This window comes from Clarias gariepinus, chromosome 4, assembly GCF_024256425.1.
Source record: "Clarias gariepinus isolate MV-2021 ecotype Netherlands chromosome 4, CGAR_prim_01v2, whole genome shotgun sequence".
Taxonomy (NCBI): Eukaryota; Metazoa; Chordata; class Actinopteri; order Siluriformes; family Clariidae; genus Clarias; species Clarias gariepinus.
The window spans coordinates 19,627,985-19,639,642 of record NC_071103.1 but is presented as its reverse complement, the minus strand read 5'-3'; the positions used below and the strand labels follow the sequence as shown (position 1 = coordinate 19,639,642).

The 11,658-nt window shown below is 36.7% G+C and overlaps 1 protein-coding gene across 1 annotated transcript; it reads right to left on the bottom strand.

The window, feature by feature from the left end:
* Window positions 1-1,393: 1,393 nt before the first annotated feature.
* Window positions 1,394-10,999, bottom strand: ecm1b (extracellular matrix protein 1b). The gene is made up of 12 exons (XM_053495015.1): window positions 10,866-10,999; window positions 9,052-9,102; window positions 8,595-8,654; window positions 6,786-7,042; window positions 5,215-5,429; window positions 4,342-4,451; window positions 3,868-4,115; window positions 3,091-3,305; window positions 2,676-2,928; window positions 2,286-2,500; window positions 2,023-2,110; window positions 1,394-1,848 (listed from the first exon to the last, which is right to left on the bottom strand). Exons 1-12 carry the CDS (start codon window positions 10,924-10,926, stop codon window positions 1,669-1,671), a joined length of 1,953 nt encoding a protein of 650 aa, XP_053350990.1. The 5' UTR covers window positions 10,927-10,999; the 3' UTR covers window positions 1,394-1,668.
* Between the last annotated feature and the right edge of the window lie 659 nt (window positions 11,000-11,658).

Genomic DNA, 11,658 nt, shown 5'->3' with positions numbered 1-11,658 from the left:
TTTCACACATGGATTGGCCATCACAGAGTCCAGACCTTAACTCCATTGAGAATCTTTGGGATGTGCTGGTGAAGACTGGTCCAGCAGCCCGACTCTCCCTTCATCAATGTAAGATCTTTGAGAGGAATTAATGTGACTCTTGATAGCAATAAATGTTGTGACATTGCATAAGCTTACTAGAAAGATGTCACATTAAATGCATGTAATATTCTAAGTAAAAGACATACTAATTAAACTAGTGTGACTTTTCTTCCTGGAGCAGTTGGGGACAAGATGTTAGTAGCATTAACCCCAGTTTCTTGAAAATATCACATCTACTTCACTAGTTAAATGTATAACTCACACTACATTTATTAGCTTTAACTTTGTCCCATATACTATTTGTTATGGTAGGCTACATTTTAAAACACTGACCTTGAAATTAATTAGTTTATCCAGTAAAAATGTAGTTTTTCCAGTGGAATCTTCATACTGGATTCCTATTATATACAGTAATTATAAATTGCAATTGTTAAATAAAAATGTAATTCACTGTATTAAACTATAAAATTTTAAGTACATTAATTGAAGGGCTACGTCATATATTCTAATACCCCTGACTGAAGCTTTAAACACAGTGAAAGCCACACTGATTCCTAAAGTGACATCTAGATAGAAAGAAACCGGTTTGGTGATATACATCATGAACAACAAGGACTGATGCATTCTGTTTTGTTTCATTTGTGTGGGTTATTTAGTTGAGAAATAATAATACACTCCCGCAGTGTACACTCAGACAACAAAAAATGTACAATATTCAACTACTAAAACCTGACTGCCCACATGCTTTCTTTAGCCAAGCCTTTTTGCAATGACAGTATGACAAAAGTAATTAGATAATATCACTTTGGGTTTGGTTGATGGGGTTAGCCAGTGAATACATGTGCATTATGAAAAACCCTTCTTTTCAGCTGGGTCATGAAATTAACCAAAAAATTTAATGGCCAAGTGGGTTAAATGTTGATTATATTACACAATTTATGTAAAAATTGGGAACGCCAATTAGCCTAACCAGCATATCTTTGGACTGTGTGCAATCTCCATGCACACAGAGACGGGACTTGAGCCTGACCGGGAATCGAACCCAGACCCTGGAGGTGCAAGGCCACAGTGCTAACCATGCCACCGCGTCGCCTTCAAGTAAATACTAATTTTGGTAATTTTCCTAATTTCCCAAAAGTGTCCTAATATGTTTTCCCCAACTAAGTAAATCTTTTAAAACATACATTATTTGGCCAGAAATTATAAAGGCCTCATAATCACACCTATATATAGTTATTTCCCAATATAAATAAATGTATGTATAAATGCTATGATGAACAATACTCTTGAAAAAAAAAAAACAATATAGAAATATGTAAAGAAATATTTTTATTGAATACATTTTGCAATTTGCAATCCTTTTAGTATTTAAAGTAATTGTGTTCTGTCCATGCAGCTCTGAACCAAATGACCCATTAATAGGTGAATAAGACATCTACCAAAAACAAATCACTAATGTAAGTGGCATTGTTATATGATCTAGTGTTGCTCATTTGAAAATGTTAACCACACAAAAACATCACATTTATTTTGTACCAATCATTGTTATTGGCTCAACATAAGCCCAAAATGATGAAAAAAAAATTATTATGAAAATGGACATATCTTGCGAGGCTTGTTAATCCCGTTTGCTTTAGCAATTTTGTGCAAGAGCAGCTTGGTGAGGCATTCAGAGTTGTCCATGGCAGTCTTTTTACAACATTTTTGCTTTACTTGTGCTAATGATGGATCATCTGTGTTGCATGCATCATCCAAAATGTTGTCCAGCTGAAACAATATGGCAATGAACATCAATGAGTGGTGGCCTATACTTTGAATGATTAGAGCTGGTATACAAATTAAAACTACGTGCATAAAACCAATGCTATTATATAATCCACTTACACGAACAGGCATAAGTGAAGAAAAAGTTTAAAATCAGACAGAAACCTGGTTACAAACCTGTAGCTGCAGACATGCAGATCTCTTATCTTCCACTAGGGTGCAGCACTTTTCAGCCATTTCATCAACAGAGAAAGGCAAATGTTTCCTAGAGTAATGGCAGATTTTAAGAATTAAAGTATTATTTGAATTTTTTATTTCTCTTACATAAATTTACATTTAAATTTACATAACCTGTCCCAAGACTCTATTATTACCATACTATCCAACTAATAAATCACAAGTATTAAAGTAAAAGACTTTAATGAAACAAGAAATCTTACATTTTCTTAAGAGATGTGTAGGTTTTACAAAACATGCTTAGGTGAGGCGGCTCTACAAACGTTATCTCCTCATTCCAAATCATGTAGCTTGGATTTTGGGCAGCAGAACTAAAACATTTATATTGCTCTTCTCCTCTCTTCCTTTTACAGCATTCAAACTGATTTACTTGTACCTTCTTCTCATCCTTACAGAATTTATCCACCATCATCTTCCACTGAGAAATGCAGAGAAAAACAAGTACTGAATATTACTTGAACCTTGCCATATTTAAGTAAAGTACACAGAAGAACCCACTCTGCAATAAATGTATTAGTGCTAATATTTTAATGGATCTGTTTAAGCAGGTTTCATTCGAGTCACTTTGCAAAGAACCAAGTACAAAAGCATACCTTTCCCTCAGCACAAGCTTGAATATCTTTCTTCTCCTTACAGCATCGTCCAAAGCCTTTTTCCATAAAATTTACAGCCTTTAACTGACGGGCAAACCAATCAAATCCTGTACGAGGCAAACAATTGATGAGGTAGCGGGGGCGCTTCTTGTGAAAAACACAAATTGGTCCAATGTTGTAAGAATTCGGGCGACCAGGGGGAAAGCCGATGTATGGTGTTTCAATCACACCTTTAGAAGTAAACCCTAAAATACTGGCAAAAGAAAGCCAAGCTAGTAAATAAATCACAAAATTTTACTTCATCAAAGCAGTTAAATATACAAGTATATGCATACAATCTTGATTCTTACATTTTAAAGATAATTACTAATGCTTGGACTAGTTCTACCTTGTGGCATGCATGTGTCAAACATACCTTGAATTCTGGCAGATACTGGGATCGAAATCAAAGCCCCGACTTGTGGAGGGGGGCACGGTCAGCACTCTATGGCCAGAGGGCTGGTATGACATATCTGAACCTGCCTTCTCAAAGCAGTCCCATTTGGCTGGCCCATATTTCTTGCAGCAGTAATAGTGACTAGTTTTAATGCGGAATTCGTCTTTACAGAAAGCAGAAAGTGACTTTTCCCACTGCAAAACAAAAACTAGTTGAAACACTAGACTTCACATGAAATTACGTTAGTGAAATGTGATGAAAATCCGGGCAGAAAACCTGGATGTCCTAAATCTAAATTCTGTTGTTCTATATTCCAGCAAACATTAAATACACTCTCACTCCCTGGACGCCTGTGCCCCTTCCAGCTTTCGATTCAATTCATTCGTGTTTATATGCCAAAAATCCTTCATATGGCAAAGCAAAATTCTTGCAAAATGTAAAAAATTTTTATGGCTAAAATTTGTAAAGGATGGCATTAGTATGCTAAGGTTCCACTGTAATCTAAATTAAAATTATTAAATTTAATTTTTATTACCCATCTCTTCACTGTTAAAACCAAGAAGTTAATGAATGTACATTAAAGCTGACACTATTAGTCCCATAGAAAACTGTCCAGCACATGAAAAACATCCTGTGTAGTTTACAGATGTAGCATGTTGATCTTATGTCTTAGGCCTGGTGCATACTCATTTTCATAAAACATGGTTTTAGGAATGACAGCCATTTTGTTTATTTTGTGTCAGAAGGTGTTCTCACCGCCTGCTGTGCACAGCACAGGGTCATCTCATCATCTGAAATGCCATTAGCACAGCACGAAGTATACCAGGACTCCAGCTGATTAACAGCACTGGCTTGACGTCGCATGCCACTGCTAGGTAGCATCGTAGAATATCGGGGGCGCAGGTTACTATATTGACAGATGGCAAGGATGTTGGTGGTAGTTGGACGAGCGAGAGGAAAAAGAACAGTTGGTCTCATTGAGCGAGGACTGAATACATAAGGACCTGAGAAACATGCAGACAATGGCAAGATAAAGGGACAGACAAATAACTGAAAAATGAAAAAAAAAATCCCTGGAGATCTAGCTCAAAGTTATTCAACATCATCAAGCCTACATGGTTATCTACGACAAAATGTCGACTTTTTTTAATGCTTTAACATGACTGAAAAAAAGGCATAGGTTAATATTGAAACTACAGCAATAACAGTTTTTAATTATTCGCCACCCACCTTCCTCTTCTAAAGACATGGAAATTTGAGGGATCACTAATCTCTGCCCAATTAATCTTGCAGCTGGGGCTTCAGTCACCATCTCTGCTCTGGGAGTGGTTGCAGAAACACTGGGACACATTTATATAATCATTATATAAGCATACTTGGTGAGTTTTGTAGGTCATTGCAAGTTAAACAAACAAATAGATAAACATTTGTAATTACGAGGCAGATGCTGTAAACAGTTACTAATAGGAAAGTACAAAGAAAGGGAGGCAGTTCATTTCTTCTGGATAGGGGTACTGTGTTAATACATGAGACATGGAATTATTTATATACACAATCAATAAACGTTCCTCCTATTAAGTTTTGTACTTGTTTTCCCAAGTACAATAGTGATGTGACCTATTGTGCTGTTTTAACCTGAGATAGCTGGCAAAGACACAGTGCGTCATTGGATAAAGCCTTTAATGCTAGGATGTACTACGTGCTACTCTTTAAACAGTTTACATGTAAGGGCATGCAAGACCCACATACTAATGTTAAGCTTTTATTTGTCACATATACATTACTGCACAGTGAAATTCTTTCCTTGAATATCTAAGCATAACTGGGGTCAGAGCGCAGGGTCAGCCTAGTTTTTTCAGTTATTCTAAGTGTTTAAACGTGAGTATGGCCACAAAAGTGAGATCGTGCTGGAAGGGGAAAAAGGGAAAAGATGGGTGAGTGGTACATTATGTGTTGCTAATGATAAATCATACATCACTGACTGACTGTCTTGGCATGCAAAGTTTTGTACAGGAAAATTACAATGATTTATGATCAAGGATTTGGATGTCCTTAACCCTGAATTAACTTTTAAGAGGACACCGTCAATTCAGTAAAGTATACCTTGTTTCCTGGCAGCTACTGGGGCTAAAGTTAAATTCTTGGACTGTGGAAGGAAGTGTGGTTTGCACTTCAGGGCCAAGGAGCTGGTAAGATTGGTCTGTAGCCTCCTCCTTGAAGCAGTCCCATTTCGCTGGCCCTTTCTTCTTACAGCAGTGATAGTGACTGGTCTTAACGCTGAACTCCTCTTTACAGAACTTAGAGAGTGACTTCTCCCACTGCAAAAACAGTTACTAATTGGAACACTGGACTCCATAAGGAATCAGAGAGAAGGAAGAAAACAAACACAAAAGTAGCAGATGAAGGATGTCCACTGATTTGTCTGTTACCTATGCTGCATCAAAGCAATAAACAATTAATACTATAAAGGATTTTTCTACCAAACAGTGTTGAATTGGTGCATTAATAAATTATGTGGAGTTTGTTGGTTCATTGGAAAGAGGGTGGATAAACATAACAGGACATAATAAATGTTAGTTTGTGTTTGACAAAAATGTGGAGTGGGGTCAAATGTAGTTAGACAATATATGCCATGCATTAGCGTTCTTCCTGTTCACAAAACAGGTGATGTCACTTATTCTCACCTATCTAACTGATGAACTATGCTGGTTTAGTTAATAGATGGAAAAAATATGTGGCAGAACTTCTAAAGCCGGGGTGTCCACCTCTGCACACCAGAGAACTGCAGATGTCTTTTTGACTATGACCAGCCGGATTCAGCATAGAGGGTTTTGAAGAGTAAAGGACTTTATACTAAACATTGATCGTTATATAGCAATTTCATTATATAAATTAAATTATTCTTATCCATCATCTTGATTGTCATTATTTAAAACATTTAAAATGTCAAACAATAAATTTTACTTTTGTCTCAATACTATTGCCTCACTGTAATTGTGGTGTACAATCAAATTGGTGTTAAAAGTTCCAAGTTGATTGTTTATACTCACAATTCCAGTGTAACAGACTAAAGACAAGAAAATGGTCAAAAGAATATAACAATGGATTGATGAGTGTGCTTAAGTAAATGTAAACCTATTGGCACCCGAAATTACACAGTAATTATAGAATATGAAAACTTTTTTTGTGGTAATACAAATGTTTCAGATTGTTTTACTAAGACACAATTTCAATAAACTTTATCTTGGTAAACAATACAAGTTTATCTTCAATAGAGAAAAACATCCTTTTTTTTTTACTTACATTTAGGCATTTGGCAAATGCCCTTATCCAGAGCGACTTATATTTGTATTTCATCATACATGTGAGCTGTTGATGCTTAAGGAGCCTTGCTCAAGAGCCCAGCAGGGACAACTTGGCAGGTCGGGGGATTTGAACAAACATTGTGTTATGCTAATGGTTAGGAAATTACATTGCAAGTGCAAAATTGAATTTTTCTGTATTGACACCAGCTTTTTTTTTTTTTTGCCCCTTTAGGTAGAAACTCCCAAAACTGCATTTATGTGGGTGCCCTTAATGTACATTAAGCAGTCCTTTTTCCCCACACATGGAGTGCCTAAATGGAAAATTTTGGTAAAAAAGATATTGTGCAGGTAGTCAGTGTGCGTTCTCACCGCCTGCCGTGCACAGCACAGAGTCAGTTCGTCATCTTGAGTGCCATTACTGCAGCACACAGTAAACCAGGACTCCAACTGATTGACAGCATTGGCCTGACGGAGTAAGTAACCAAAGCCACTTCTTGGTAGCATGTCGCTAGTATACCGAGGGCGACGATTACTATACCGACAAATGAAATAGATGTTGTCTTTAGTTGGATATGCAAGAGGAAAAGGAATGGATGGAGCAATGGAGTCAATCTTTATATGAGGACCTGAGTAACATGAACACAAAGACAGAGAAGAAGAGACAAAGAAACAAATGTTTAGATGGTAGAAAGGGTCTCTTCCCAATTAAGAACAAAAACACTAGTTGGGAAAGAAAGGCCCAAAGATTTTATGCAGGATTACAAGGCTCTACATAAAATTAGAAAGTAGGAAAAAGATTAACATAAAAAGCAACAAATTAACCAATGAAAACATGCTAAAATTTTAATATACACATAGTCAAGATGACATTCAAGGCTGTTGATATCAACATAATAAAAAGAAAAAAAAACTTTATCAAAATATACATATGATAAAGTTTATTTGGTCTGCATTAGGAACATGGCTTTATGATAAGCACTGTTGCCTTCTCCACCAGGGCTGGAGGTTCATATCAGGCATCTGATATATTTTATGGATTTTGTGTGGGTACTACAGCACATTTTAGCACATACTGCATGCTAATTCTTTAGACTTGAGAAGAAGAAATATTATATTTATAAATAAATTTGTGAGGCGGGTACAGGCAGGTTGGAATGGGTGGAGAAAAGTGTCAGGTGTGTTATGTGACAAAATAATATCGGCGAAAGTGAAAAGAAAGGTGTTCAAGACAGTGGTGAGACCAGCTTTGCTCTACGGCTTAAAAACAGCGACACTGAAGAAAAGACAGGAGGCAGATCTGGAGGTAGCAGAGATGAAGATGTTGAGGTTCTTTTTGGGAGTGACAAGAATAGATAGGATCAAGAATGAGTCCATCAGAGGGACAACCCATGTTAGATGTTTTGGAAATAAAGTCAAAGAGGGCAGATTGAGGTGGTTTGGGCAAGTTCAGAGGAGAGATCGTGAGCATATTGGTAGAAGGATGCTGAGGTTGGTCCTGCCAAAAGAGGAGATTTATAAATAACAAAGAAGAATTTATAAATAAATGTGTGTGAAAATAATAATATAGAAAATAAAAAAAAAAAGTTTTCATCCGTGAGCTTACTGGGCCCATGTTCTGGGGTCTTGTGTTCGAGAATGCTTGTAACTAGCCCATGGGTGCACAGGGGCTTTATCATATTGGAACAGTGAAAATAACAGATATGGATATGATGCCATGGTACCCAGACCATTAGAAGCTAAAGAGCAGCTTAAAAGCATCTCGACAACAAGTCCCCCTGTCGTGCTAGACAGGGGGATGTGATTAGCAATGGCTACCCATTAGCATCCTATTCAGTTCAGCCAATTTGATGGTGACTTTCACGATCTGTCCAGAGCCTGCCTTAGGTTCGGTGGAGCTGGTAGAGACAAATTGAATTAATGTTGAATGCATGGTTTGATGGACTACAGGCTACACATATGGGAATATGGAATGGATAAAAAGAGATTTAAAAAGAGATTAGAAAAGAAATTTAAAAAGAAATGGCATGATCATGGCATGGAATTGAAAGTTAGAGATAATAGAATATATAGTATAATGACATTACAGCAAGAGTGCCAAGCAAACACGGATAAATTAAATCTGCCTGAATTCTGAGTATTAGTATGTGCATGCTTCATTACACATGCCGAATAACCCACCTTTCTGTCTCACTGCAGGATTAGAGTCCTTTGGTTCCCGTTTTAGCATTTCCAAGATGTCTGCAGGTAAGGAGAATACCATCTCATAAAAGAGGCATAAAACGTTTACTTCAGCAGAATATGTTTTCACATGTGCTAACAAAAACTGTCACTTCAAAAAGTTATTCTAACTGCATCACCAAAAAATAAATGAAAATTCAAATTACAAGATTAACACAAGGGTGGTTAATCTTGCAAAATGTCATTTTGCTATGCTTGTAGACAGTTTCAACATCAAGAGTAAGTATCCACAATAACCATTTTGCATAACTTAAGTTATAAACAGTGAAGCCATTTAGCAAAAGAACCTAGAATGTTTTAGTACTTAATTAAAAATATATATATTCTCAAGAAACTATACACTATAATTAATTTATCATCCTGCTTTAAATTAACATCAAAGTTTGTCTGGCCTTACCAGTGGGAATACCAACTTCCATTTGAAGACAACATTCAGAGTCTGGTAAAACTAGCAGAAGAAAAAAATATGCTGAACAGACAAGATATATAGTTGCTTTCATTGTAGTCCAATGTAGTAATTTATCATTATAAGAAAACAGAACTCATTTAAGTATGGGTTCATCACAAATAGACATTTTATCATTGTAAGTCATGGCCAAATTTAAAACTTGAGTAAAAAATGTTAGAGACTTTGCAGACAAAAAGGATATAGACAACTGACAAACACACTAATTAGTACACCTTCTCCGAACTGTTGGCAAAATTTTGGAAGCACAAATCTGAAGAAGGATACCTCAAGCTGCCGGAAACTAATCCTGACCTCATCCCTACTGAACACCTTTGGAATGACTACAAGCTGCACACTGAACCTCTTTGTCTGACAGCAGTACTAATGCCATTGTGCACAAACCTGCTTGGAAACCTAGTGGAAAATCTTCCAATTCTAATTGCTCATAATGTGCGAGTGTAAATGTTGACCAGTAGTCCACGATTGTAAAATCGGAATAAATACAATAGTCACCATTGGCCTCCACGGAACCTAGTTGGATTGTTGTTTGGCTGTAGTTGGATGTTTAGCAATCATCAGCCAAAACCAGTTAAATGGAATTTAACTTTGTACTGTAAAAAGAATGTGTTTTTCCAAATCACGTGCTAGGCTGTAACAGGGCGGCAGACCTATCTGGCAGCAGTACAACATCAAGAGTATGTTTCAGAAAAAAATCTCAGCAGAAAAAAAGTTTCAGGATTACGGTACAGTCAGAAAGAAAGTGCTGTGCACCTCCAACCTATCACGCAGCAAACCTGCCTGCTGATTAAATGGCTTGTAAAGCCTGTACTGCAATGTTTCTATTGAATAAGGCACTCTTATAATGTTAATAAAAAAAAAAACTTTTACTTTTGAAGCACCATATTTACACCCAGCTGAGGTTGAATATACCTGTCCTATTGAGGTAACCCAGACACGGCAATGAAATATTAACTCGTCATGTGTTCCTTTTTGCCGGCTGATCTTAATCCAAGTCTTAAATCTTTTTGTAAACATGCATATGCATTTATATTTTTATTAAATAAAAAGAAACCTTTGCTAAGTATAATTTCATGCCCTTTTATGTAAGTATGTATCTTTATTAACTCAAATATTTCAATGATCTTAATTATCTTTCAGATGAAACTTGGCCTATTTAGATTTCACATGAAAGTGTATTACTCTAAAATGCTAAATTGTTGAGATATCACAACATTAATTTGACATGGTTACGAAAACTAAGGATTTTCTCCCAAAAAAATAGTAATTTTGCACAGAATGCTTTAATTAAAGAAACAAGTTTTACTCTCGGAGCTTGCACATATTTTTTTTTATAATCTAAAAATAAATTGCATGTTAGAAAAATCTATAGAAATCCAAATAAATTGCATTTTAAATTATTGTTGTTTGAAGTGAGACAGTATATTGCTAAAAATGGCTATTTTTGGGGTACATACAGTATAAAATAACTTTCCACGTGAATTTTTTAGGGAAGCAAGTTTGGTCACTTTTATGTTGCATAAACTTCAGAAATAGCTTCTTCCTTATCTTCACTGCACATTTTCTATATGATATGTATAACAAAAAAGAAAGGAAACCAGTATCGATACAGTGTTTTGGCCGACACACTGGCAGGCTAGGAGTTTAAAGGGCGTTGGGATTTCGGATATTCCGTAAACAGTGTGGAATTAATACAGTTCTGCGCCAACACGTCATTATAAAAACCCGTTTAACTAAACGCTTACCTTTCCCAGCGCTCACCGCTATTAGCGTCAGAAAAACCAGATATCCTCTAAAAGAGTCCATGGCGGATCGAGACTCCGTGTGTTGCGCCGCTTAGCTGTTCTTAAATTCCGACCCACGCAGTTTGTGTGCGCGGGCGCGCGCGCGCGTTGTTTCGTTTAGTTTCCCGAAGGAAGGGAAGGTCGGAGTTTTGAGCATGAGTCAGACAGACCATCTGAGGGAATCTGCAGTCACTTCTCACAACCCATCATCTGGATTAGGTGTTTACAATATTACACAATGTTATATTAATGAACACTTAATTCATGTTTATTATCCACTCACTAACACAGGAACCTTTTAACCAGAAACCATAATAATTTCCAGCACTTTTACCAAATATTTCCCGAGTATTGGTGCAATTATGATGGAAACAAATTGGATTGTGCCAGATATACTAGGCATGTCATAATGAAAGTTGAAAACGGTCATATTACAATTTAGTCGTTGTATTCTTGGAAAAAGGCTTACTATTCCATACCTCATAATCCTGGAAGTGCTGTATCTGTTTAACAAACACTCAAAGCAAAAGTGCATGATAATAATATGACCCAGTCGGTGAAAACACTTTTTTTTCTCTCTCTAATTTAGTCGTGTCCAATTCCTCCCCGTCACTAGGGGGCGCTCCCACATTAAGGCTACTGCTACCACTCAGTCGGAGGGCCGAAGATTATCACGTGTTTCCTCCGAACCACGTGACGCCAGCCGACCACATCTTTTTGAACCGTCTGCTCACACATAGGAGGGGATAACAAG

What these genes read in the sequence shown, in the direction of transcription:
- ecm1b (XM_053495015.1), bottom strand. Translation starts at nt 10,926, where the DNA reads ATGGACTCTTTTAGAGGATATCTGGTTTTTCTGACGCTAATAGCGGTG. An exon ending in TGTGCTGTGCACGGCAGGCG is followed by an intron (nt 5,430 to 6,785) that starts GTGAGAACGCAC and finishes CTGTTTTTGCAG; the next exon opens with TGGGAGAAGTCACTCTCTAA. An exon ending in TACACATCTCTTAAGAAAAT is followed by an intron (nt 2,111 to 2,285) that starts GTAAGATTTCTT and finishes CCATTACTCTAG; the next exon opens with GAAACATTTGCCTTTCTCTG.